We start from the raw sequence: 27,525 nt of genomic DNA, 5'->3' as shown, positions 1-27,525 counted from the left end.
GGAGGTGCTTGATTTCAAACTCCCCTGCAGAGCTGATTATCCTATAAGTGTAATCAGCCTTAATAGCTGTATTTCTATCATTGTTCCTCTCAACAACTCCAGATTTTACCTGCTGCACCTGCAGGAGAAGCATCTGGGCATGTACGACCAACTAAGAGTTTTGGATGATATAATAGGTGCAAACAAGGTCCTAAATCCAGATCTAGAGCAATTGCTTCTTCTGCTGCTTCCCTTACTAGTTCATTGGTTGAGAAACTAGGCATCCCTGCACCTGATCCAAAAGAAGGAACAGTATCACCACCTCGAGCTGCCAACCGTCCCATTTTGTCTTCTCCAATGGGTTCTTTGAAAATGTACACAGGACCCATTTCAGCAAATAAGGGGCACTGGCGTCGACGCCTTTGAAGACCAGCCATTGTAGGTGGAGGATTTGTACCAATGCAACAAAAAGCCAATGGCTTTGATACTCTTGGAAATTCAAAGGGTCGTGATTCATAAAGGCATCCATCAACGTAAAGCTTGACCTCACTTTCAGCCTTTCCTAAAAGGCTTTGCCGATAGGAATGCTCCAGCCCAATGAAGTACCAACGCCGAGGTTTAAAGCTATAAGTGAAGTGTAGCGAGGCCTTTTTCCCCTTTGAACTTGCAATCTCCACAACAAGAAACTGACCATGAAAGTATGCCTCAACCCCTTGATTATCTGCTGAGAGGAAACTGAAAAGCCTTGGCATATGTACGGTTCCTTCCCCTGCAAGGGCACTGGCAGCAGCTGCTGCTGACATGGCAGAGGATTTTCCTGATTTTGCAACAGCTGCGGCAGCAATAGCTGCTGCTGTAGCTGCAGTGTGTACTGTGTCAGCAAATGACTCAATGTAGAGCCATGTTGCAAACGCATACCCATTAACAAAAGGCCATCGGCTTTCTCCCGGTCCAAGCAACCCTGAACTTTCTCCATCAAATTCAAATGTATGGGAAGGACCTTTGGTTTCTTCACCTGCCAAGGCCCTCTCCAATGTGAAAGCAACGTCAAGTGCTCGACACACAGGAATGTTCTCGGTTACTGTATGAAGCCAGTCCTGAAGATTTTGCACAGTGAGGCAATGTGAACCCAACACAGCCAATATGTCAAACAGTGGGGAAGCATTCCATGCACCTGCGGTTCCTGGCTCAGGGTTAGAACTGGAGGAGAAAATGGTTCGACAAGCTGCAAGAAGAACCTTGAGAAGACCTGCAGCAGAGCACATGGCCCTGTTTCTTGTGCAAGCCTTCAAAACAGTGGCTAAGCCCTTCACCATTCTCGTCCTTGGATCCACATCGCCCTGAGAGCATTCTTGAGAAGGAAGCCACGGAATAAGCTCTCCAGCTACTAAAGCAGCTCCAACACTTAGCATCATCCTCGGAGCAGTAGTATCTTTGTCCTCGCGCCGTGCTTCAGGAACTCCCATCTTGGCCAACAACACATCCACAACTATGTTTGAGGTGTTAAATGATACTCCGTCCTCATAGGTGTGCAGGGTTTCCTCAGCTACAACACTCTTCAACTTTTGTAGACTACTTGGATCAGACTGTTGGATTGCTGAATCAATCAACCTCATAAGCTCAGGTGAAGCGTTTGGAAGAACAGCCTTCCCTCTTTTTAACAGGGGTGAACTGACTGGTGAAGAGAAGGAGCTTCCTTCATCAACAGAAAAGGAAGAGGTGTTGAGCGATGAAAAGCTTTTGGGACTGGACTTTTGTGAGCCTGGACTTCGAATTGATTCCTCGAAACCAGGACCACTGGCTGCTGTGAAGTTTTCATTGTCATCAGTTGAAAACTTTGGGGCCACAGAAGCAGGAGTCACAAAGTTATTAGCCGCCAAACCAGGTGTTTTATCTAAATGTCCAAAAGAGCCCAGACCAATCTTTTCTAGCAAAGAGCTCCCTGATCTAATAGGAGAAGTTTGATCTTGAGGATCCTGTAAAGAAACCTGTTCAAACTGACCGTCTTGTACTTGAGGAGCCTGGTTGACCAACGAAGATGCCTGTACTTCCTCCCCCGACCAATCTGATCTGGTAGGAGCATCCCAAGTGATCTGCTCTGCTGGGAAAACAGTATAACGTGATGCAAACTGTGACTTGTTCAAAGAACTTTCATCATCATCCTCTTCAGTGGCAACCTTTGAAACGTTCAAAGCCTCTGCCCTGGAAGTACATTCATCAGCTTCTGCACTCCTGGACACACTAATCATGTTGACAGGATCCTCAGTGGCCGACTCAGGCCAGTGCGAAAGCGAAAAGTCCTTAGATGGAGTGCTACTTGCCCTCTCATCAGTAATTCGTGTGATCATTGGCTGGCTGTTCTCCATACCACCACTGTCTGAACTTTTATCATACTGCCATGCTTTTGAAGATTCAACTGATTTTCTGTAGGATGTAATACCATCCTCCGTTGCCTCGGTCATAAAGGCCTCGTAATCGGCGTTGTGTGCAGCGCCAAGATCTCCCTCTTCTGCTCCGTAGTCCGCATCATTTTCCCTTCCGATCATATCATAGTGTGGACTAGTTGAAGTGCTTGTGATCTCTGTGTGCCTATCTAAAGTATCATTTGAAATACCAGCAGGAAATTGGCGCCCCTTTAGAGACACTGCATTCCGAACCTCTGTTTCAATATCATTTTCCAACACGGACATGCCTCTCGTACTCGGAACTTCGCCGGAGAGACATGGCAACTCCTGCTTGCGCCCGTTTTGAATTTCGCTCTCGGGAGACGCCATTATTCTATGTCATCTCATGCAAAGCTCAAATGTATGTTCGTGTATGATGCTAAATCAGTAGAGCTGGAAACAAGGCAGAATTCACCACGAGCACAAACCTCAATATTCGGAGGAACTATGACTACTACTGCTGCAATAAAGCCTTTGCTCAAACGCCAAAATATGTTCCCTCCAACCTGTCAGGATTAAGAACCTTCTTATCGGAAGTAATAACCAAAAATGGGATTGTATAGAGAAGAAGCCGGGGTGCAAAGATCAAGCAAGTGAGGTAAAAGATCTGGCGCGATGAAGAAGCTAATCAACGCATACGCGAAAAAGAAAGAAGTGTGTGTGTGTGTGTGTGAGAGAGAGAGGGAGAGAGAGCAAGGACAATGAGACGTCCGAAGATCTGACTGTAAGGCGAAAGCCTCTTTAAGGAAGCTTGAAGATCTGGCTATGGCGGGCGACGATGCAGGCGGATAAATTGACGAAGGCGAAAGGGGGAAAAAAATGGTCCAAAAGAAGACTCTTCGAAAGTGGTTTCGCGGTCGAGGAAGCAGATAACCGCGAATTCAAAGTACCTTTTAACGCATTCCCAACCAGGCCAGTGGTGGTTTCACGGCAGGTGAAGGGGTTTGCCGACGCTTCTAAATACAGTCCCTTGGGAAATCCACAGATGCGAGCACGACCCGCCACCACACACGGGCCCATCAAAGAAAAATATTTAGCCCCCATGATACGTTTCCCTAATGCCTTTCTTTAGTTTTCCTGCACCAGTTATGGCATGGGTGTGGACCCCCCGGAGTCGGAGTGTAGCCACTGGAAGCTTTTCTTTCTTCTTTGTAAGTTGTGTACCAGAATTTGCATCTAGTTTCTCCTAGTGCTTCAAGTCTATGCGTTTACCTTGGTGTTATTAACCATTAGGGCACTTTGCTTTGCTACAATTATTTCTAACTAAGAGACTTTGATACCCTTTGTATAGAATACCAAGTTCTAATACTAAAATTAGCTATTGAAAGAGAGAGAACCATTGAAATAATATACATATATAAGTTTAAAAAGTATTAAAATTTGTTACTTAATTTACAACTAACCACTCCATGCCTAGATTCTCCCGACACTTCACAACAAGATAATTTTCAATGCTTCACATTGGTTTTAATAAAAGTTACAATTCACTTTTTATGTTTCATACTTCACACACACACACACACACACACACTCACTCTCTCTCTCTCTCTCTCTCTCTCTCTCTCTCTCTCTCTCTCTCTCTCTCTCTCTCTCTCTCTCTCTCTCTCTCTCTCTCTCATTATAGCATTTTAACAATTTATTTGTAAATACAAAATGTACATAAAAAAGATAAATACATATATCAATACTACATTTATAATTTATGTTATAATATAATTATGTTGAAGTGTACATACATAATAACTTGTTAAAAATGTGCATGATATGATATCCCAAACGTTACCATTGAAATTGATCAATCTGCCACCACCATGCAATGCGCCTACGCTCATGTATGTGAGTGTGCCACAGAGATGACTGTACATCGAATAGTGATGTAAACAATACTTAAGGGGCAAAGTTTTCATGTCAATTATACCCATTCTGAATAGTGGGTCAAATATATTGGTGTACCTGAATGATTTTTCAAAGATGGATTTAAATGCTCTAATGTAGAGGGAGCTTTGCTTACATAAGAAGTGAACAAGAAGAATATTGATGTGGCCTGCACTTCTCAAACACTTAGAGTCAGAGGTAGACATGATGGAAAACAGAATAATAATCATGGTACAAACTCATAGCCCAAAGAGCAAGTCTAAGTCTTGTGGTTCTAAGTTCTCTCTCACTTGTCATTATTATAGGCAATAGGGTCACATAAGGCCACAATGCCATAAGATGTGTAATGATCGGTGTGAAAAGGCAAAGGGAAAAGTGCACGATAATGCCAAGTCTTCTGATGTAATCGAAGCATTGTCCCTAAGTCTAATGTTAAAATAGAAGAGATAAATACCTTTGAGTACAGCTCAAATGATTATATGCTTTGATGCTCCTTCACTTGTTGCCACTCAGTTGCTTGATATTCAATCTACTTACTCTCAATGTTGGCTTCTTGATTTAGGGGCTTCCTTCCATGTTATCCCACATCATCATTGGTTTTATACTTATCGCACTGTTACAAGTTCAATTAGATCGGGTGATGATCACATATGCAGCATTGTTGACACAGGCGATGTGAGACTAGTCGCAAATTGATACCGGCGCTCCATTTGTGCTACACAATGTATGTCATGTCCTAGGTTTGACTAAAAGCCTTATCTCAGCTAGCCAATTGAATGATGATAGGTAGCATATCTCATTTGGTGATTCTACATGGAAGATTACACATGGCAACCTCATTTTTGCTAAAGGTACCAAGGTTGGCAGTATGTGTCCCTTGCTCGTGTCTAGATCTATTGATCATGTTTTGGCTATGATCGATCTTCCACATGTATCTCTTTAGTATCATCATCTTAGACATATGTCCCTTAAACGAATGAAAGTCCTCACTCATTTGTAGTATTTACTACCTCTTGACTACTCATGTTTTGACTCGTGTGATCATTGTTTATATGGCAGGTAGACTCATGGCTTGCATAAAAATTTGGTTCTACACACATGGCTGAGCCATTGACTCTTGTACATTCAGATATTTGTAGTCCCATGCCTTGTCAATCATTAGGTGGTACAAATTTTTTTGTCACATTTATCAATGATTATTTGCAGAAGGGTTGGGCCTATCCCATCAAGTAGAAATCAGAGGTGCTACCCACTTTTCTCTTGCTATGGCCAAGAACTAGTCTACACAAAGGTTAAAACACTTGTGATTTGTCAATGGAGATGAATATATCTCTAAGGCATTTAAGCCCAAAATCTTTATGTTTGTGCAAGATCATGATGTTAGACAAAGAAGATAGATACTATGCCCCACAACCGACTTTGAGATGCTCTATTAGAGCCTCGTATCCTCCTCATTGTTTTGAGTCCTCTATGCATTATGTCAAGGTGATAGAGAATGTTATGCATAGAGGTGATAGTCACTCTTAGGAGAGGGCCATGCAATCTGAGTTTGACTCACTGCAGAAAAATCATACATGGGATTTGGTTTCCCTTGCTAGATGGTAAACATGCATTACCATGCAAGTGGGTGTATGAGTTGAAGAGCATCCCTGATTGCCCTAAGCCAATATACAATGCATGTTTGGTAAGGGTTTTAAACAAGAAAAAGGAGTTGACTTTGATGAGATCTTCTCCCCTATTTTGGGGGTAAAGGTGCACGTGTATTAGTCGCCCTATATTTACTATGTACAGTGTATCCACATACCTAAACACTGTAGGTGGTGGACACCCATCACTATCACTTTATTCTTTATTATTTAAATGGTAATAGAATAAGGGAATACAGGTCACACATTGTGATTTTGGAGTTCCCACGTGTTAGGGTAAAAGCACTTGTACCTACCCGTGCATGTATTAGTTACATTGACAGTACTCACATTGTATATTAGTTACCCACACACATGTATACTAGAGGTGATAGGTGCCCATCACTGTTACTTCATTCTTTATTCTTTTAGTAACATTTGAATAAAGGGAAGGTCGATCACATATGTGATAGTTGGAGTTCCCTCATCTTGTGCCTCTCTTTCTCTTGCTCTTACTCCTTCCACCATAGCTCTTGCTTCTGCTCCATACCTTTGGGTTAGATAGAGTAGTTATGATGTTATCAACTTGAGGCACAATACATTGAGTTGTGGGTGTGTGGGAGTTATTAGGGACCCCTATTTTGGGGTTCAAGGGCCACAAAAGTGACCCCTAGATGGTAAAAGAAATATTCCTTGAAATATTCACCGTTTGATTAGAGAAGATTCATAATATAGTCAAACATACTGACTAGACTACCTTTTTAATCTATAAAAGGAAGACCTCTCTTAAGCCTTCGTCAATCTATCTTTTACCCGGTTCGAGCTTTTCCAGCTATCCTTAAGGTATTTGGGCTAGCACCTATCTTTGTCGCGTCGAGCTATGTATTGAGCTTCCATTACATTGCTCAATTAGTTGTGCCTTTAGTTGGGGTCTCATCTGATCCTTGTGAGATCTACTCTATGAATAATGGTTATGCCTATGGGATACATCTTAGTTTGATACATTGATTCTTCGATAGTTCTTCGTGCCAATCACATATTCACTCACTCCCAATCATCACAGTTATTCCCTGGCAGTTACACTTTGTCTTGTATTAGCGATTGCCCCTCATTGTCATCAATTTCTTACTATAATACTTCATCTTCAGCATGCTATAATTGTAGTTTATTGTATTATTTATGTGAGCAATCATCTCCATTTGACTGTCTTTTGCATTGAGTTTGTGGACACCCCATTACTTGGTCAAGACCGCTTGTTTTCAACTTGATCTTGTAGTGGATTTGGGGTTGATTTATAGGTTATTACATCAACCTATTTTTCCCTCCCATGCATTTACTTGGTCTCATTATGGATGGTGATTCTAATAATAATGGTATCATTGATATTCACAAGCCAAATGGCATCAACTATAGCTATTGAAGGCCCAAATCTAGCAAGTTTTATAGCGAGAGTGATGATGAGAGAAAGAGAGAGATAATGAGACAAGGAGATGGAGAAGGAACCATACACTTGTAATGTACGCTTGCTTACATCCTTGCATTGGAATAGGTGAGAGTACACACATATATACAATAAAGGTGTGGATATGGTAGCTTCTCTTAGTAAAGTATCCTCCATGTGTTCTAGATCCATCTTATCCAGTTCTCCTAAATATCTAGATATTGTATTCCTAGATATTCTCTAAGTACATGTTCATATAAGTACATTCTAATATTCTAACATTCCCTCTCTCTAGAAAATATTAACAATATTTTCTAACATTCTTCCTCCCTTCTCAAAAGAAAATAGGATTTTCTTTTGCAGTACAATGACTTTATGCCAATCATTTTGGCTACAAGAGAAGTAAGACTACAATGATGACTATAGCACGAGACCTTATCCTTATTGTTGTAGAAGATATACATCAATCTTTGCTTAAAATGATTTAAGTGGTGTAAGTTGATGATGAAGTTCTTTGTGCTTTGGTTGATGGATACCTTGATAAAGAGCCGATCGCCATAGTTTGCTTTGTGATAGACTTTGGGCTCATCATGTAGATAGATGATGTATTTCAATCGGAGCTTGATAGTTGTGGAGTAAAATAATGGTGAGAGCATGTTTGTAGATGGAAGTATAATCCCAATGTCACTAGATACCATAGTCGAATAGAGATTGATAAGATTCTTGTGATCTTTGGGAAGAGGTTGTTGATGAATACGGAAGTGTAAAATAGCAAGTGATTGATGAGCAATTTCAAGCATATTGTATGTGAGAGGAATCTAAGAGTTGAGTATCACATCTTCAATAATAGCATACTTATTGTTAGTGTGCTCTTTTATCCATATGAAGTAGTTTGTGCAAATGTGCACAAGTATTTCTTTTACTTTATCCTTTCTTTTCCCCTCCTTTGGAAGGCCAAAATAGTTGTCTAGTTTGAGAAATATACAATTTGTAGATGATGATTTGGGTAATGCAATAGATAGACCATTTCATGATGATATTGATAAAAATTTGGAAGAGAGAGTACTTGTGATTGTTGATGAGGTTGTTGCCATGTAACGTAGAATAATGATTGAGATTTGGGTATACAATTAGAGCAAGATGATTGCAAGAGGAAGGTAGGATATGATAGGATGGAAAGAAATGATGATTTGACAGATTGGGATTGATGGGTCATAAATAAATATAGCGTGGATGGAATGTGATAGTAGGATAATATCATGTGTATGGATTTAGGATTGCACATTGAGAGATAGTGATGTGAAAATGAGAAACTCAAGGAGATAGGATTTTTATGTGCACTTGGAAACATTTTGAGAATCCCAAATGTGTAGGAGGAAGCCAAGAGTGTGTGCAATTACGTTTGTTCAAGAGACAGTGGCACACAGGTGAAGTGGAGTGTGTGTGTGACCATTAGAATATGAGGATATTGAGCCCATAGAGAGAGTGTGGGATAAGGATCAAGAAGTGATCTTGAGATTGAAGCAGAGTTTAGATAAAGATTAGATGTTGAGTGACAAATGTAAGGAAATAGGATAGAACATAGAGATATAAGAGAAGCAAAAGCAATGTACCTGATGAGGGAGTGACCTTGAAGGTTGGTAGAAATATCCAATAAGAGTTGATGAGGAACAGTAGGCATATCCATGTTGTTAGCTGAGAGAGTGACAAGGTTTTTCCATCTTGTTGCCACTAAAGTATTGTCCAAATGTGTTGAAGAATACAATTCAATAGAGAGGTCATGGACAATGCCTTCTTGGGCCTTAAGATGTAAGGTACGAAGGGCATCCCCTTCTTCAACTATTGTTCCAATTGAGATAGAGTCCTCTATTTTCAGGATGTAAGAGGAAAGATTGACATGGATGACAAACATTATAGTATTGAGAGTGACCACAAGAGCTAGAACATGCTAGGATTGATGAGCTGAAAGCATGAGAGTACAAAAGGGAAGAGCCACGAGAGAGATGTGGATATGAGGGGCCTTTGTTTGGTAGAGGATAGGGGTGGTCCATCAAAGAATTTTCTATGTATTCCACTAGTTGACAAGAGAGAGTGAACAATGGACTTAACGAGGATACAAGCATGGAACATATGTGTTGCATGATGTTATCTCACGAGGATAAGATAATAGAGAAGGCTATGATGTGGATAAGGATTAGGAAATGGAGAGAAATACTTAAATGAATCAATGATAGGCCCATAGATAAGTAGTGATACTGATAGTCAATCAAGTCACTGCTATGTGTTGGTCAATTCAAAGATTCCCATTATTGTGTGTGTGCATAAGTTACCGATGATACAAAAGGTGATGGATGTGTGAAATCATGTGTAAACAAGCACTTAGATAGGGCTCAAGAGGCCTTGTGGGGTGTGAATGGGGGATTGAAGAGTATTAATGTTATAATAGCTCGACTAAAATATAAGCTAAAAAGCTTATATCTAACAGCTAACATCATTTTGATCGTTAAGCCTTGACAAAGCCACCGAGATAGATGTTGATTCTACCGAGATAGACGTCGTTGACTATGCACTTCACCCACGGCTCTCGAGAATGTTGACTTGCTAGTTGACGTGGATGGTGTAGTTATAAGGCCATCAAAATTGCCTAGTGATGGCTATTAAATTGAATGGCTGCCATTGAATAGGCTGCACGTGGAGCAGAGTATGATGTGATGGTAATAATTGGAACTAAAGCTATTGATTAGGAGGTCATAGCATCAAATATGGTGGGAGTTGTAGCTATGCTGAGATTGCCATGTTGATGACAAGCTAACTTGCTAAGCTAGATTAGTGCTGAGATTGTCATTGTAGCTAGCGGGGTTGAATGTAGTGTTGAATTGAATGGCTCTCTCTCTCTCTCTCTATATATATATATATATATGTGTGTGTGTGTGTGGGTAGGTGATGATAATGAAGATAGGAGTTGGTGAGAAGAGATAGATGAGAATTAAAGAGGGGAAGAGAGAAAGTATGGTCTGCCTCCATATTCTTTTTGTTTATATCCTTTGTAAGGCACCCTCAACATCCTAGAGTTTCAAACCATCCTTAGGCATATTAGTACACATGGCAGTAGGAAAAGTGCCCCATGATTCAGAAAGTGTCACAAGTAATAACAAGGAAGGAAGATTATCCTTAAACTCAATGGCCTATGAAGTCAACTGGTTGAAAATCGAATGAAACTAATTCAAATGTGCAGACACAACAGTCTCTTACTTCATGCAAAGGACCATGAGCTGTTTCAGCCACCAATACATTTATAAAGAAGGACTTTGCTTGTCATAAAGATTGCATATATTCTCCCATAATTTCCAAGCATTATCCTCAGGTGCCATGGCATTGAAACACACCTGCTTTGACAATCACAGTATAATAGTGGATTTAGATAGCTCATCCAACTCATCCCAAGTATTTTTATTAATGTCTTTGAGCTTTATACTCTTGGTTTTCAAAGGCCTAACCTGCTTCTTTTGAATCAATACCTACCATATTTGCATCTTCCAAGTGAAGTTTGTGCCATCAAGATTTTCAATATTAAAAATAGCACTATCATTTGAACAATTGGCTATAATGATAGTATATCAATGTAAAGGCTAATAGAATAGGCTACTATAAACAATTGCAAATTAGCCCCCATAATTTAGCCAAAACAGGAGGGAATACCAACATATAGAGTTATCCACCAACTACAAGCAATAGATTGTAAAGTACAATATCTACTCTCTAAGACAATTCTAAAAAACTATAAAGATAGTAATGCTAAAATAAAGATAGTTATATATGTCAATCCAACTACATGCAAATAGCTATGAAAGCAAGCTCCTATTGCTAGGGATATTCAATTACCAATTGGGATACAAAGAATGCAACTAGTAGTGACTAAGCATAGGCCACCAATACCAATGACTATCACAAACTCAATTTGTCAGTAAGCCATACATCCCATAAGCATATACATAATTGATAAACTATTGATCACAGGGGTAAGTACTGATATCCAAAGCATACATAACGAAATCAGCCCACAAGTGGAGGTAGCTGCATTTGATATCATACAAGAGAGTATATACATGAACCAAAAATCCCACTGTCTCAAATAGCAAATCTCCTCCAAGTAAGTATAAGTGTCTCCCACTAGAAGTGAATTCAGAATGCAAAGTGGGAAAGCAAAGTTTAAGACATATACATCAAAGTATCCAGGAAGCCCAAGCCCAAGCTCGTCATAAATACATCCGAGATTATAATTGTCAAATGAAGATTCAATATTTGTAATAAGGAAGTATAAAATATCAAAGCAATTGATCAAAGCCTAAGTACATCAAACATAGCTCAAATCCAAGTGCCAAATAATATCATAACCATATCCAAGCTCATACATCAATAATGGACATCACTGTAGACATGTAGCATACATGAAATACCATGCAAGCACAACAAGTATTCAAAACATGAAGCTCACTATGGTATTCTTGCTATCCAAACTGATATAACAGTAGGAAACCTTTGCAAAACTGAGCTAATGAAGCTCTAAACAATCCAAATAGCATCCCAAAAGCATAACCATACCCCATGAGCACCAAATAGCATCCTTGAAGCATCAAACACGCAGTATGGAAATTATTATTTACTATCTAAATAAAAAATGTTTTATCTTGTGTGATATAGAGCACAAAAAATTGCACAAAATCAACTCTATGAGTGTATAGATTTATAGCTCTTATCGCTCTTCGTTTTTACCTATAGAATGCAAGAATTTGATATCGTATAAGCCAAAGTTATGGCCAAAATATGATAGTGTTGTCAAGCTACCATTACTGTCCACAACTTCTATAACATGCTCTGTATCCACTCAAAATGGATAAAATAGCTATCCCTTAGCTCAATAAGTACTTAACAAGGCTTAACTAAACCATGGGAAGCTCCTCAACAAGCCAACAAGCTGGAACATGAAACCTTAAGCTGAAGCTTTGAAATCGGGCTAAAGCAAAGGATAAAGAAGCTCCTTGAATGCTTGGCTCTGATACTAGTTGAAAGGTAGAGCCCAAGTGGAAGCACATAAGCGAAAGCAAGAATAAAGTAAGAGCTATGGTAGATGGAGCAAGAGAGTAAGAGAGAGAGACACCATATGTGGGAACTCCAATAGTCACAATGTGTGATCGTCAACCTTCCCTTATTCAATAGTCATTAAAAGAATAAAGAATAAAGTAACAGTGATGGGAGACTACCATATGTAGTGTATAGGTGTGCAATTATACTATGTGAAGTAAATATAGGGCAACATAGGCATAAGTGCCTCTACCCCAACATTATGGAAGAAGATATGTGGTATTTATGACAAGTATGTTCTTCATCTCAATTGTATTGGTTGAAGAAGCTTGTGGACCTTTGCATAAAGGAGGGCACCCCTATATTTACTCATTTGAATGAGTTTCACTCTATTTTTAGCTAGCTTATCTCGCAAGGCATTTTGTTTGAAGATAACAAAAAGTCTTTATTTTTACTACCAGAGTCATGGCAAACATTTCGTACTATTATGAGTTACAGTTAGATATAAAAATGGTAAAAATGAGAACAATAATTGTAGTAGAGACTCACAAAAGTCTCGGTCCAAATCTTGTGGACAATCTCACTATAAATCCCATGGTCATAAGTCCTTTTTAATATGCCACCAAGCAATAGTGCCATGTTAGGCCACAATGCCATAAAATGTACAATGAAAAAGGCAAAGGAAAAGCATAGGATACTGTCAAATCTTTTGACAATTGCAACATTTTTCATAAGTTCATCATGAAAATAGAGGAGATAAATGCCTTAGAGAATAGTTTTAGTGATTACATATAACTTAATGTTACTTAATTGACCAATGCTCCATCTTCTTACTCTTAGTATTGGCTTCTTGATTTAGGGGCTTCGTTTCATATTACCAGGCATCCTCATTGGTTTCATAGCTATCGCACTATAACAGGTTCTATTAGATTGGTAGATGAAATTGCATTGGATATCATTGGCATAGGTGATGTTAGATTACAATTTGATATTGGTTTTCCTTTTGTGCTTTAAGTTGTATATCATGTCCCAGCTTTGACTAAAAGTCTCATGGCAACTGGACAGTTGGATAATGATAGGCACAATATATCTTTTGGTGATTCTATATGCAAGATTATTTGTGGTAGTCTTGTTTTCACTAGAGGTGCCAAGGTTGACAACTTATACCCTTTACTTGTATCTAGCTTCATTGATCATCTTTTGGCCTTGATTGATCTTCCTCGTGTATCTTTTTGACATCTTTATCTTGGGTTATATGTCTCTTAAAAAAAAAATGAAAGTACTCACATTTATAGTATTTGCTACCTCTTGAACGACCCATGTTTTGACTATGATCATTGTTTATATGGTAGCCATGCACGTAACTCTCATAAAAAGTTTGGCTCTATGTGCATGGGTGAGCCTTTGGCTCTTATTCATTCAGATGTTTATGGTTTCATTCCATGTTAGTCATTAGGTGATGCTAAGTACTTTGTGACATTCATTTATGAATATTTTCCTAAAGTTTAGGCATATCCTATTAAGCACAAATATGATGTGTTTGCTACATTTCATTGCTTTTTTGTTATGGTTGAGAATTAGTCTTGGCAAAGGCTAAAATCCCTACAATCTTTTAATGGGGGTGAATATGTCCCTAAGACAATTTAGTTTTGTGATGAGAGGGATATTAAGCATTAGTTTTTTATTATGCCGTACACCCTATCCCAAATGGTATTGCAAAGTGCATTAATATGACTATTTAGGAAGGCAAGCTTCCATAGTACTTTTGAGATAAGGTTATTATTATTATTATTCATGCAATTAATAAATCTCCATGCATTTCTCTTGGTGATAAAGTTGTAGAGGAGGTATAGTTAAACCTCCCTTGTATGCATACTTATATATCTTTGGATGTGAGGATTTTTGCCAATTCTCCAATACAAACTCAATAAGGTGGATTCAAAGTCCTAAATGTATCTTTCTTGGACTATTGTATTTGGGATCTACAATTGTCTATAGCCATGATGTTGTATTTCATGAGAATAAGATACATAAGTAGCTTGAGCAAGTGGTTGAGATACGTAGGGTGATCTTTCATGAGGAGTCTCTTGCTACAATATAGCATGTAACTAGACACTTTGTAAGTGGTGCTCCACTGGCTTAGGATTGGCCTAGGATTTGCCTCTTATGTAAGATCATGATGTTAGATAAAGAGGATTGGTTCCATAACCTATTTGAGATGCTCTACTAGAGTCTCTCGTCCTCAATTGTTTTGAGCCCTCTATGGATTATGTTATGGTGACAAATTTTGATTCTTACTTATGAGAATGCCATGTGTAGAGGTGCTAGCTACTCTTGGAGAGAGGCCCATGCACTTTGAGCATGATTCATTGCAGAAAAACTATACATGGGATTTGGTTTCTTTTCCTAGTACGAAACATGCATTGCCATGCAAAGTGAATATACAATTTGAAAAGTGCCCTTGGTCACCCAAGCTAGCATATAAGGCCAATTTGGTTGCTAATGGTTTTAAGTAGGAGAAGGGAGTTGATTATGAGAAATTCTTTCCTATGGTCAAGATGACTATCCTATTCTTGGTACTGGCCTTGGTTGCACAGATGGATCTAGACTTGTGAAAATGGCTTTCCTGCATAGGGACTTACACGAGGACATCTACATGTAACAGCCTAAGGGCTTTGTGGAAAAGGGCATGGAATACCTTGTGTGCAACTTAGAGAAAAGTCTCTATGGACTTAAGCAATCACTTAGGGAATGGTATCATAAATTTGATGAAATTTTGTGATTGCAATCTTACTCTCGCAGTGATATGGATCCGTGTCCTTATATGAAGAATGCTCATGATGGCAACCTTATTATCTTGGTGCTTTATGTTGATGGCATGCTTATTTTGTTGCCAATAGTCCTCATGATGAGCTAGATGCTTTGAAAACTCAACTCAAGTAGAACTTTGAGATGAAAGACATAGGACAAGCCTCACACATACTTCGTATGTGCATTACACACAATCACTCTAAGGGACTTCTCTAGTTGTCCTAGAAGGAGTACATTCACAAAGTACTTGAGCGATTTCATATGTAGGTGGTAATGCTATCGGATGCTCATTACCTTCTCATATGAAGGTTAGTTAGATAAATTGTCTTTGCTCATATGATAAGATGGCTAAGATTCCATATGCATCCACGGTGGGCAACTTGATGTATGCCATTGTAGCAACTAGATTCGATATAGCATTTGTAGTAGGAGTTGTGGCTCGTTATATTGTGACATGTGGCAAGTAACATTGGGATGCTATGAAGGATATTATGAGATACCTTAAGGGCATTGCAAATATTTGCATTCATTGTGGTGGTTAGGATACTTGAGTCTTTGGCAACATGGACTCTAATTATGCAGGACATACATATAGTAGGAAGTCCATCTCTAGTTATGTCTTCACCTTTGCTGGAGGTGTTTCTCCTTGGATGCCCAAGGTGTGTAGAAATACATGGCCTTGTCTTGAGGTTGAGTACATTGTAACCGCTAAGGTTTGCAAGCAATCTCTATGGTTACAATGTCTAATGCTAGACGTTGGAATGACAATGACTTATACATTGCATTATTTGGACTCTATGAGTGCCATTCAATTGGCATGTAAATTGGTTTTTTATACAAAACTAAGAACATTGAGGTCCATTATCACTTCATTAGAGAGGTACTTGGGGAAAAACAATGGATCTTGTTAAGATATTGACTGATAAGAATCCTACAGATCCTCTCACTAAAAGTCTCATAGTGCAATCATTTGTCTTCCTTATGAAGATGATGGGTGCAGGATGAGACAATGTCCTTCCTTATCCTATTGTACTCAATGTACATGTACTTTTTTCCTTTTTTAAATACTCCTCACTCAAGTACATTCACCTTTAAGTGGGAGATTATTGGAGGTAAAGGCACATGTGCCTTAGGTGCTATGTATTTACTCTGTCCACTGTATCCACACACCTGTACACTACAGGTGGCGGGCATTTGTCATCACTCTCACTTTATTTTTTATTCCTTAAGTGGCAATAGAATAAATAAAAGTAGATCACACATTGTGACTATTGGAGTTTCCACATACCATCTTGCTCTCTCTTGCTAAAATCTCCATAGTTCTTGCTTTCACTTATGCTTCTATTCTTGCTCCACCTTTCACATTGTAGTCAAGATAATAACTCTTGGCTTGGTTTTAGACTTGGTTGCACAGATGGATAAAAACTTTAACCAAATGGATGTTAATATGACTTTCTTACATGGGGACCTATATGAGGATATCTATATGAGCCTAAGGGCTTTGAGGGAGAAAGCAAGGAAGACCTAGTGTGCAAGTTGAGACAAACACCTAGGGAATGGTATCATAAGTTTGATGCCTTATATATTCACATGGTTATCCCTACAGTGATATGAATCTGTGTCTTTACACAAAGAAGGCCATGATGGTAGCCTTATTATTTTAGTACTATATATTGATAATATGTTGATTGTTGGGAGTACTTATGATGAGATGCATGCCTTGAAGACTTAGCTCAAGAAGAGCTTTGATTTAAGTGACGGGGAATGTCTCTCACATACTTGGTATGCATATTACATGCAATCACTCTAAGAGGCTCATTTGCTTATAATAGAAGGAGTACGTTCATAACATTCTTGATTAGTTCCATATGTAGGGTGGTAAGCCTATTGGCTACCCATTACCTTCTCATGTGAATGTCAATTAGGCAAATTGTCTCCTCTTAGATATCAAAAAGGCTGAGATGGCCAAGATCCCATATGTATCTGTAATAGGCAACTTGATGTATGCTATGATAGCCACTAAACTTGACATAGCATTCGCTTGTTATATGGCAATACTCGGCATATGCAATATTGAGATGTTGTGAGGGGAATCATGAGATACCTTAAGGGCATTGTAGATATATGTATTTGTTATGGTGGCTAGGATACTGAAATCATGGGTTACACAAACTCTGATTATGTAGGATATGCAAATAGTAGGAAGTCCACCTTTATCTATGTCTTCACTCATGCTAGAGGTGTTGTTTCTTGGATATCCAAGGTGTACAAATGCATAGCCTCGTCTACTATTGAGGTTGATTACATTACAACCCTCAGGGATTGGAAGGAGGCCCTATGGTTAGGCCATTTGATTATAGACATTGGTATGACTATGTCTTCCACACTACATTTGGACTCTATGAGTCCTATCCAATTGGCATGTAATTCGGTCTTTTATGTGAAGTTCGAGAACATTGAGGTCCATTTTACCACTTTATCAGAGAGATGGTTAATGGTAAGTAGACAGAGCTTTTCAATATCTTGACTAATGAGAATTCTGTAGATATGAAGGGTACGCTTTCATTATTAGGAAGATGATGAGCATAGGATGAGATGACATCTATTCCTCATCCTATTGTACTTCTATGTATACATTGTAAATTGTCACTTTTTCCTTGTTTTCTCTATGCTCAGACATATATTGCCTTCAAGTGGGAAACTATTGGGGCCATGTATGCCTAGTTATCTACATTTACTTGTACTTACTGCCCACACACCTATATATTGTAGGTGGTGATGGCCTATCGGTGCCACTTTTTTCTTTTTTCTTTTTATGACAATAGAATAAGGGAAGACATGTCACAAATTATGACTTTTGGATTTTCCACATAATGTCTTACTTTCTCTTTCTTGAGTCTCCATAGCTCTTGCTTCTGCTTGTACTTTCACCCTTGCTCCAGTTTTCAACTTGGCATCAAGGAAGCATATGTCCTTGGAGATTTCTCTCAAGATTAGAGATGGTATTAATATAAGTGATTATGGAAAGATGAGTAGTTTGAGGTCACCTCATATGTCGATGCAAGTGTTGAGGTCACTAGTCTCAATGAATAGCTAGCTACCATTAGTGAGTGCCACATTGATACAAAAGAAAGGGGCCATATTTGTGGATCCATAGCATAGTAGGTCACTGGTCGTTCAAGTCTAAACACCTCCTTTGTAGCCCCACGACTATTCCTATATGTTGCATTCTCCCTCACCTTGACCTCATTTGGTAGACACATATACACACTTAAAGAGAGAGAGAGAGAGAGAGAGAGAGAGAGAGAGAGAGAGAGAGAGAGAGAGAGAGAGAGAGAGAGAGAGAGAGAGAGAGAGAGAGAGAGAGAGAGAGAGAGCATCTGAGAATATCTATGCTCCGTATGTTGCACAAATGCATATGAGGGATAGTTAAAGAGAGAGAGAGATTCCTCGCCACTTTTAAAGGTGTGGCATTTCAGTGGTATGAGAGACAAGCAGCATGAACTTTTGGCACATGGGACGGCCTTCCTCCACTAAATTCAGGCGTGAAGGTTTTGAAGAGTGGATACGAGAGAAGTTCATGAACCTAAGTCAGTCCTCTAGTGAATGAGTAGAAGCTTATGTCTCACGAATGGAATCCATACTGAAGAGATGGACCAACCATCATTTGGATGAAGGTATCTAGAAGGGAGTTTTCCTTAGAGGTCTACAACTAGAAGTTTGCAAGTTTGTGGAGTTGAGAAGATCAGTCAATCTACAAGTTGCAGTGCAAGGAGCAAGATTGTATGATGAAGTTGAAGCAAGGTTGTCAATGACCTTAAGAAGAGGAGTTCTACCTCCTCCCATGCCAGGAAAGGCATATCCACCAAATGCAATCCCAGGGACAGTTCCCTACTCCTATCCTTAGATGCAAATAGTGCCACAGTACAGTGCACTGAATCCATAATGGCCGCAGATGATAGTGCCTCAAATGATGATTCAACCACAATAGCAGTGGCCTCAGATAGTTCCCCCAATGATGATTCAACAACGGTGGAATCCTACCAATTGGAACCAACAACCCCCAGTCTCAGCAGGACATTTAAATCAAAACTAGAATAGAGAAACCTCTAGATCAACTCAACCTCCAAGAGGTGAAAACCTGAAGGACTACCTCTCCAATTTAGTTACAAGCATAAATAAGGAGCTTATGAATGTGATTACAGAATAACTATAGACGCTGAAGGTGAATACCACCAATATATCCACTCCTGTAGAATGTGAGAGAGACGTGATGTGTTCTAATACATGGTGTGGAAAGTGCCATCAAACACGACATTCAGCCACTAAATGCACCAAAAACCTAACCATTCCTGGAGCCTTATGTTCGTATTGTTTAAGGAAGAACCATACAAAGGATATCCACTCTCTAAAGGAGATGCAAGAAAGAAGAAAGAAAGACAAAGAAGGTCTTCACCCTTCCTCTTCTACTTCAAACACCTTGTTCCATCATTAGGCCTTGCATTTGGAGCATCATCCACCTGGCATTACCGTCCTTTGCATAGCATCAGCACCTTTCTCCTTCAAGCCCCACCTTCACTTGGGTTTTTTAGTCTAGATGTCTTCTCCTTGCTTCGCATCATCATCTCCAGCTTGGCCTCAGCATCCTAGCCTCTAGCGACAATCTACATTACTGAGAGCGACAATGATTTCACCATTCGTTTATCACACATGCTCTTGGGATCTGCGTTTTTATAGTGTGGCTCCTTCTCCATCACTTGGTGTCACTCGTCTATCACAAGGGTTGTTGGGACCTATGTTTTTGCAGCATAGCTCCTTCTCCAATACTGTCACTCATCTCTCATATAGGCTATTAAGAACTATGTAGATTCAACTTGTTGGAACCCAAAATGACAACACAAGACATTGGGCCAAAGCCTAGGGAATTTGGTCCTAATTTTAGTCCAAGGAGGTTTCCTTCTCAAAGTTATAGAGGAAGACAGTCTGGTGGTGGCTGAAGATTAGAGGTGGAGTGTTACATATGTGGAAAAAAGGGATATATCTCACTAAATTGTCCAAACCCTAGAAGGTCTATGGACTACAAACCCTTGTGCAGCCAATGCAAAGGAGAAGGCCACACTGCAAAAGATTATCCAAGTCCAGCCCCTGTGAAAGTTACTCCCGATACCCAATAGAAGACCCAAGAACTTGCTTCTAATTTGGTGAATTTGGAGGTTTCCGCAATAATGCATGCAAAGAAAGGAGAACCTGCAGTTTCAAAAGAGAATATTCTCTTTGCCAAGACAATGAAGTTCAACCTTCCTAGGGAGAAATAGAACAGGGTGGCACAAAACAATGTAGTATAGAGCACTATAGAGCCACAAAGAGTTGTAGAGACAATTGCAAAGACAAGACTAGAGGTCCAAGAGATAGAAGATATCAAAGTACTTCCTCAAGGAGGAGTATAGATGTTGCCGCTTCTAAAAGAAAAAGGAAAGATAAAAGTGGGTGTGACCCCTAGTCGATTGGAGAAGCATGTGGATCCTATCAAAGAATATGACTTGGTCAAAGACCTAAACACTTTTAAACCAAACCTAACATTCTGATAGTTGCTGATGTTTTCTCCTAGCTATTGAAAGAAATTCAAAAGCATACTGACAAGAAGAAGAGGCTTAAGGATTGCTCCTCAATAGCAATCCAACCAAGTCCAAAAAAGCCTTGGAGCCCATAAAAGAAGTGGATGTAGCTAATGCCTTCTTGGATCCTAGAACCCAAGAGATTGGCATGTGGATTGAAGGATGCTCTATAACAAGCGCATTGATTGATGGAGGCTCATCAATGAACATCATGATGGATGTGACAATGAAGGATCTAGGCTTGCAAGGAATGCAGCCTATGTAATGGCTTATCTTATTGGTAGACTAAAGCAAAATCAAGCCTTTGGGCATTTTTTCATACGTGAAGACAACCCTCGCAGGAAGAGATTATTGACTGACATATCTGGTGGTCAAACTAAATTCCTATGGGACCTCATACCCTCTGCTACTAGGAAGACCTTCACTTTTTGAAGCAAGAGCAAGGACGGATTGGTTCAAAGGAACCCTAACCCTAGGCAGAGGACCTAACAAAATGGTGTTGAAGTTGTATGGATCACAAAAAGGCAATGGATCCAGTTCCATCGAAGTCATAACTCTTTTAATGAAGTAACAGATGGTACATCATGAGACGACGAAGCCATCAAACAGATCTTTCATAAGAAAAGAAAGGCACAATCTTTGACAATGGGCACTATGAGCCAGCTGTCGAAAGAAGTAAAGTCTTTGTCAATGGGTTAATACCTCCTACTTGAACCCGAATTAACTTCTGAAGTCACCTCTGATACATCAAGATAGAAGCATGGATGTATTGTTCTCTCTATTATATGGCCGTGTAGTAGAGACAGAGTGAGAGACAAAGACAGACACTGCAACTAAAGCAGAGGACATAACAGAGAGTCTACTCTTCTCTTACAGAGCCCCCACAGAGGTAGAAACAGAATCTGAAGATGATGAAGTTGATAATGCAGAAGAATGCTATGAAAGTGAGCTAGAAGAGTCTATCCTACACTCGCAGAAGGCATAGATGAGGATGAAGCTCCAGAAGACTCAAAAGTAGAAGATCCCTTGTTGTTTGACAGAATGACTATGGTACCCTTTGGATTGATTAATGGGTCACATCATATGCAAAAGATCCATAAGAAATGGATTAAGAAGAACAAGCCCTCCTTTAGTAGTGGTTCTTACCGTCCAAATCCACCCCTCTTACGAGAAGATGATGATGATGTACCTTGCCAACAACCCCTAGTTCGACAGCTTAAACGGAACTCCGGAGGTTCATATTATGTGACATTTTTGGATGTATCCTCAGAAGACAAGTCTTTGAGCCAAGAAGTAACTCATCCCCAAACCAAACCTGAAACCACAATGATACCCATTGAGCTTCCCAAGGAGCAAGCTAAGTCTCCATTGAAGGGGAAAGTTGGTTCTAGTGGATCGTCAAAAGAGAATACCACTCCCTTGAAGGAGTGGAATCTATACCAAGAATTCGTTCGTGGGACATTCATATGCGAAGTGAAAGGAAAAAAGCAATTAATGTTTGTGGATGTTGATGGTACGGAATGTCACTTGAAGGTGGGTATTGGTCTTTCAGAAGAAGAGCTGTCATAAGTCCTGCATGACCTCGTGAAAGGAAACTTGGATGTGTTTGCATGGTTGTACAAAGATCTGAAGGGGATTGATCCCATAATATGTCAACATCACATTGACCTAGAGCCTGATGCCAACCATGTGAGGCAAAGACAGAGACGTATGAATCCAAATTACTATACCCTAGTGAAGGTTGAATTACTAAAGCTCCTTGAAGATGAGTTTATCTATCTAGTGGCTAATAGTGAATGGGTTTCGCCCATTGTGGTAGTACCCAAGAAGAATGGAAAGCTATGAATATGTGTGGAATTCCGAAAGTTGAATTCCAAGACAAAGAATGATCATTTCCATGTCTCTTTCATAGACCAATTGTTGGATACGATAGCAAGCCAGGAGCTCTATTCTCTCTTTGATGGATTTAGTGGATATAATCAAGTCCAAATCGTAGAAGAAGATCAATTCAAAACGACCTTCGCAACCAAATGGAGAACTTATGCTTGCAAAGTGATGCCATTCGGGCTCTGTAACGCTTCGACTACATTTCAACGAGTGATGATGGCCGCATTCCAAAACCATTTACATGATTTCATTGAGGTATACTTGGACGACTTCTGTGTCTATAGCCTAATCCATGAGCATTGGGGACACTCGGAGCAATGCTTCAATAGATGTTGAGAGTATGGGATTTCTCTCAACCCTGAAAAACGTGTCTTTGGCATCTCTCCACAAGTTTTTTTAGAGCAATACATACTTTGAGGGTCCTTCCTCCCACCAACTAAGAGGGTGCATGCTATTAGCCACCAAGATATGGGTGCATACCATGTCCCACCTAGACATGAGGTGAGTATTCATGTTGTAGCATCCATCTATGATTCTCAACCTTCTATGGCAATATTACTTCATGCCTAGCTACCTTGGCTATGGCTTCCTTGCAAACATTGTGTATTTCTTGTATTTCTTTGCAAGTATGGTGTATTTTATTTATTGTATTTCTTTGCAAGTTCCTTCTATTTCAGGAGTTCGACTTTGAAGTGGTTACCAAACCTAGTCAGTCTCATGTCCTGGCTGATCATATGTCACAAATCCCTCAACACAATGAAGAAGAGCAGGATGATCTAGACCTTCCTAATGCTTCACTTTTTCTAATTGAAACTATTACCCCATCGTACGCAGACATAGCCACAATCTCTTGGCAATCCAACAGTATCCCCTTGGTATCTTCACCAGTGAGAAGAAGAAGCTTCTCATGGAATCAACCCCCTACACCAGTTAGGTGGTGCTCTATATAAGAAAGGAAATGATGAACTATTGCGAAGATGTATTGCAGGAGAAGGGTTTGGAATAGTGTTGAAAGCATGCCACGACGAGCCCTGTGGTGGATATTTTACAAGAGAAGCGACAGCTAGAAATGCCTTTCTTGTAGGAAAATTGGTGGCTGACCCTCCACAAGGATGTCTATGAGTATTGTAAACATTGTGATGCTTATTAACGAATGGGAAATCCTACCAAATCTAGTGCCATGCCACTGCAATCCATTCTGCCCCTAAAGCCATTTGAGAAGTGGAGAATCGACTTCGTTGGTCCTAGTTCATGTATGAGAATATTATCACACGTTTTGAAAGTCCCCTCGAGCTGGTCAGTGATGGCAGAGATACTCACCTCCTCAACAAGATTATGGAAGAATTGAGAGAGCTATACAAGATCCGCCCCATCGTAAGTCCACATCCTATTACCCAGAGCCAACGACCAAGTCAAAGTTACCAATCTTATCCTTTGCTCAATTTTAACAAGAACGATTAAAGCACATCATTGGGATTGGGATGATTGACTTACAAAGGCCTTCTAGGCGTATATAACCTCCCATAAAGCTGCTATAAGACAAACCCCTTTCTAGTTCGTGTATATACGTATAGAAGCCGTCTTCCCTATTGAACTCGAGCTATCCTCCCTACGCGTAGCTAACTATCAAAGAATGCTTGGGAGATGATGAATCCCTACAATGCCATCTCTTGCACATCGAATGTCTAGATGAGACTTGCAGGATGACCCTATAGTGCATGGAAGCCATGCAAACTGGTAGAAAGGCCTATCATGATAGCTTCATCAATAAGTAGGAGTTCAAAGAAGATGGCTTAGTCCTTGCTTATGATTCACAATTTGGTACGTTTCCAGGCAAGCTTCAACAATGATGGATGGGCCCTTATAAGGTACTTGCCATCAATCTTAATGAATTTGTCCAAGTCCAGCTGACTAAGCCTAGACTGTTGATGCTTCGGATGATTCTTTCCTGATTAATGCCTATCGCTTGAAGATGTATTACCCTCCCTAGGGATCCTGACAATCATTGCTGATAGCTCCCTCATTCCTTGCACAACGATCGCTACGATTTTATCTAATACTCATGATAACCCTCTTGCTGATCCTGATGATGATGTGGCTTTGTTTTGTGAGCCCCTCATAGCCACCTTCCACCCCTCCTTGGCTCCCTTTTTATCTAATCCAGCAAAGGTGGTGAGGATGGTTCTAATACATGGCGTTCCTACCATTATTCTCTTTCAAAATGAAAAAAAGAAATTAAATAAATAATAAAAAAATATATATATCAATCATGGGAAAAAATGACTTCGGTCCCTATCACGCCAACCTATTCTTCAAGAAAATGTGAAAACACCCTTAAGAGTAGGGCAAAAGAAAAGAAAAGAAAAATTAAAAAATTTGTTATGGGAGAAAATGAAGAAATTCCCTGCCATAACAGGCCTTGTTCCAAGAAAATGTGGCACACACCCTTGGATGGGAAGCTTGATGTGGAAAAGTGGTAACACCTCGTAGTCCAACACAACTGAATTACTGGTAGAATGGTCACACAACTTCTAAATGTGTGGTGAGAGGAGGACCTGAGGAGCTTAGCCTGTCAAACCCAACTCTTCTCCCTGCACTTGACTATCATTGCTTGTGTGTGTTGATATTGTCTATACAGGGTCACAAAATTCATTGTTTATTTATGTACATATTTATGAATCCAAGTCACTTCGTGAGGATAAAAACCAATTGTAGAACTCAGGATTGTATTGGAATGTGGCACACACATCCAGTACTCGCAACAACCTTCTTAATAATATCAGGTATTTTGCAACATTAAGTATCATGGTACCTTGTCCAAGTCTACTTGCAACATGTAGCTCCTCCTCAGTGAGAACCTTATCAGCCAGAGAGTTCTCTTGGATAGTTCTGGCTAAGTCCATACCCCGAATGGCAGTCAGCGTACTCGAAAGGAAGTTGGTGCCACATAGGTTGGGTCTCTCTGAGACTGCCATTTGACCAATCGCTCCTCTGAGTGTCATAATTTGGGCTCCTAGTTCAGCCATTGCAACACGGTTTTCAAACCAACGTTTTTCAAATTGACTTTGACCCTCTAATCGTCGCTTTAATTGCTCTATCTTTAAGAGATTTGGTTGTAGAGCACATAATTGAATGTTATAGTTAAGTGTAGTTCGTCGGCTTCCTCGTCAGAGGTGAGTCACATGCGTTCATGCAGGAGCTTGTCATAGTGCTCGTCATGATGTTCTTACTTTTCCCAGGATAGGGAAAATGGCAAGTATTCTTCAAGCTGCTCTTTAGGGAATGCGCCCATGTTTGCTAGGACATAGATACGTGCGAACACTTGGAGCTTAGCATCCAACTCAATTAAGTATTCTATGACACTTCTATGTTCAATGAGGGCTTGCTCGGTTGCTATCTCATGCAAGGTTCTAGGAGTTTGCCTAGGCTTTAGCATAGCTGGGGGCTCAGGCCTAAATGAGCAAGATTGGTCAATGCTAAGATTGCTTATGCTCTTGGGGTTTCCATGTTTCTCCTGAGGCTTTGTTATTGCGTCATGGTTCTCCTTGAATGTGACTGGTATAAATTTGTCACCATATTGTGACAGCGTTGTATCCACTCTTGATCGATCAATGCGAGTTCTGTTGTCGGTGGATTGAGTCTTGCAAGCAACCGTTGATAGTAACGACTGCTTTGATTTTTCAGAGCACATGGATGTGTCTAAGGTCTCACCACTATTAGGAGAGACATCAATGGGTTCATTGGTGGATGGACTCGATGCTTTATTTCTCAGCTCTCCAGCGCTCTTGGTCTCAATGTTCTTGGGGTCCACAACCACCTATAAATGTTGTTGTTTTTGTTGTTTTCTCCTATTTTTCTTGGTCAGTGAAGGTGCATAACTTAACGACTCAGGACCTTGAACTAGGATAGCCATTGAGGTGCTTGGTTGGGCTTTAGCTTTCCCCTTCTCTGGTGTGTCCTCATGGGACGTACCTGCGTCCTGTTGGACAGCCTTGCTAGGTTGATTGGTCAAATGCGTCATCTCCTTGGCCACATCTTTGAGAGGTTTCTTCTCAAGCCTAGGCTTTAGGTACTTTGGAAGTACTGGAGTTATCAAGGATGCTGGTTGCAACAAGGTGAACTGCTAAGGACACGTTCTGCAAGGGGCATTGTCACGGCCAAGGGCTGTGACTGCTGTGATCCTTGATTGGGAGTAGTAGCGGCTAGTCCAGTGGGCTGGCTACTCTTGGTGGATTGCAGTGTCAAGTCCCTAGGGTGATTGGAAGTGGTCATGTATTTTGTTGCCCTTTGAGCATTCACTTGTGTAGATCGAGCATGAGTTGATTTAGTCACGTTAGGTTGCACAGGCATATCCTTGGGCTGAGAGGTACGGATGGTGTCATGTCCCACCTCTTGGAAATTTGGAAGCTTAAATGGAGATAGAGATTGGGAGTGAGCAGTTGCACTTGATGACTGCTGTTGTGCTTCTTGTTTCTGTTTAGGGAAAGAGGGTGTAGGAGATTTGGAACTCTTAGGTGGACTTGGCATTGGCTGAATGATTTGCTCGAGGCTATTCGACGATTGTGCCATTTGCTTTGTTGAGCAATCAGCCTTCTCACGAGCAACGTTGTGCCTCTGGTGCTCATTATCCTCTTGGGAAGTCAAAAGCTTTTGGAGCACTAGTGGTCTTTGTGCACGCTCAATAGTTACATATGACATTTGCTTATTAAGCATGCTAGGCTGAGGCTCTTTCTTTCGAACACTCATGTTTGGTTTCTTGCCTCGAG

The 27,525-nt window shown here is 40.1% G+C and overlaps 1 protein-coding gene across 1 annotated transcript in view; it reads right to left on the bottom strand.

Moving 5' to 3' along the window:
- LOC148027179 (WD-40 repeat family protein / beige-like protein) overlaps positions 1 to 3,274 on the bottom strand; it is a 116,419-nt gene extending 113,145 nt beyond the window's left edge. The window contains exon 1 of the mRNA XM_087691728.1: positions 110 to 3,274. Coding sequence (XP_087547854.1) covers positions 110 to 2,753 — 2,644 coding nt within the window. The 5' untranslated portion in view covers positions 2,754 to 3,274. The remainder of the gene's footprint in view (positions 1 to 109) is intronic.
- Positions 3,275 to 27,525: the final 24,251 nt, after the last annotated feature.

This window comes from Lygodium microphyllum, chromosome 13, assembly GCF_053477565.2.
Source record: "Lygodium microphyllum isolate KBCC chromosome 13, Lygodium_microphyllum_v1.1.10, whole genome shotgun sequence".
Classification (NCBI taxonomy): Eukaryota; Viridiplantae; Streptophyta; class Polypodiopsida; order Schizaeales; family Lygodiaceae; genus Lygodium; species Lygodium microphyllum.
This window is presented reverse-complemented; position numbering and strand designations above follow the sequence as displayed.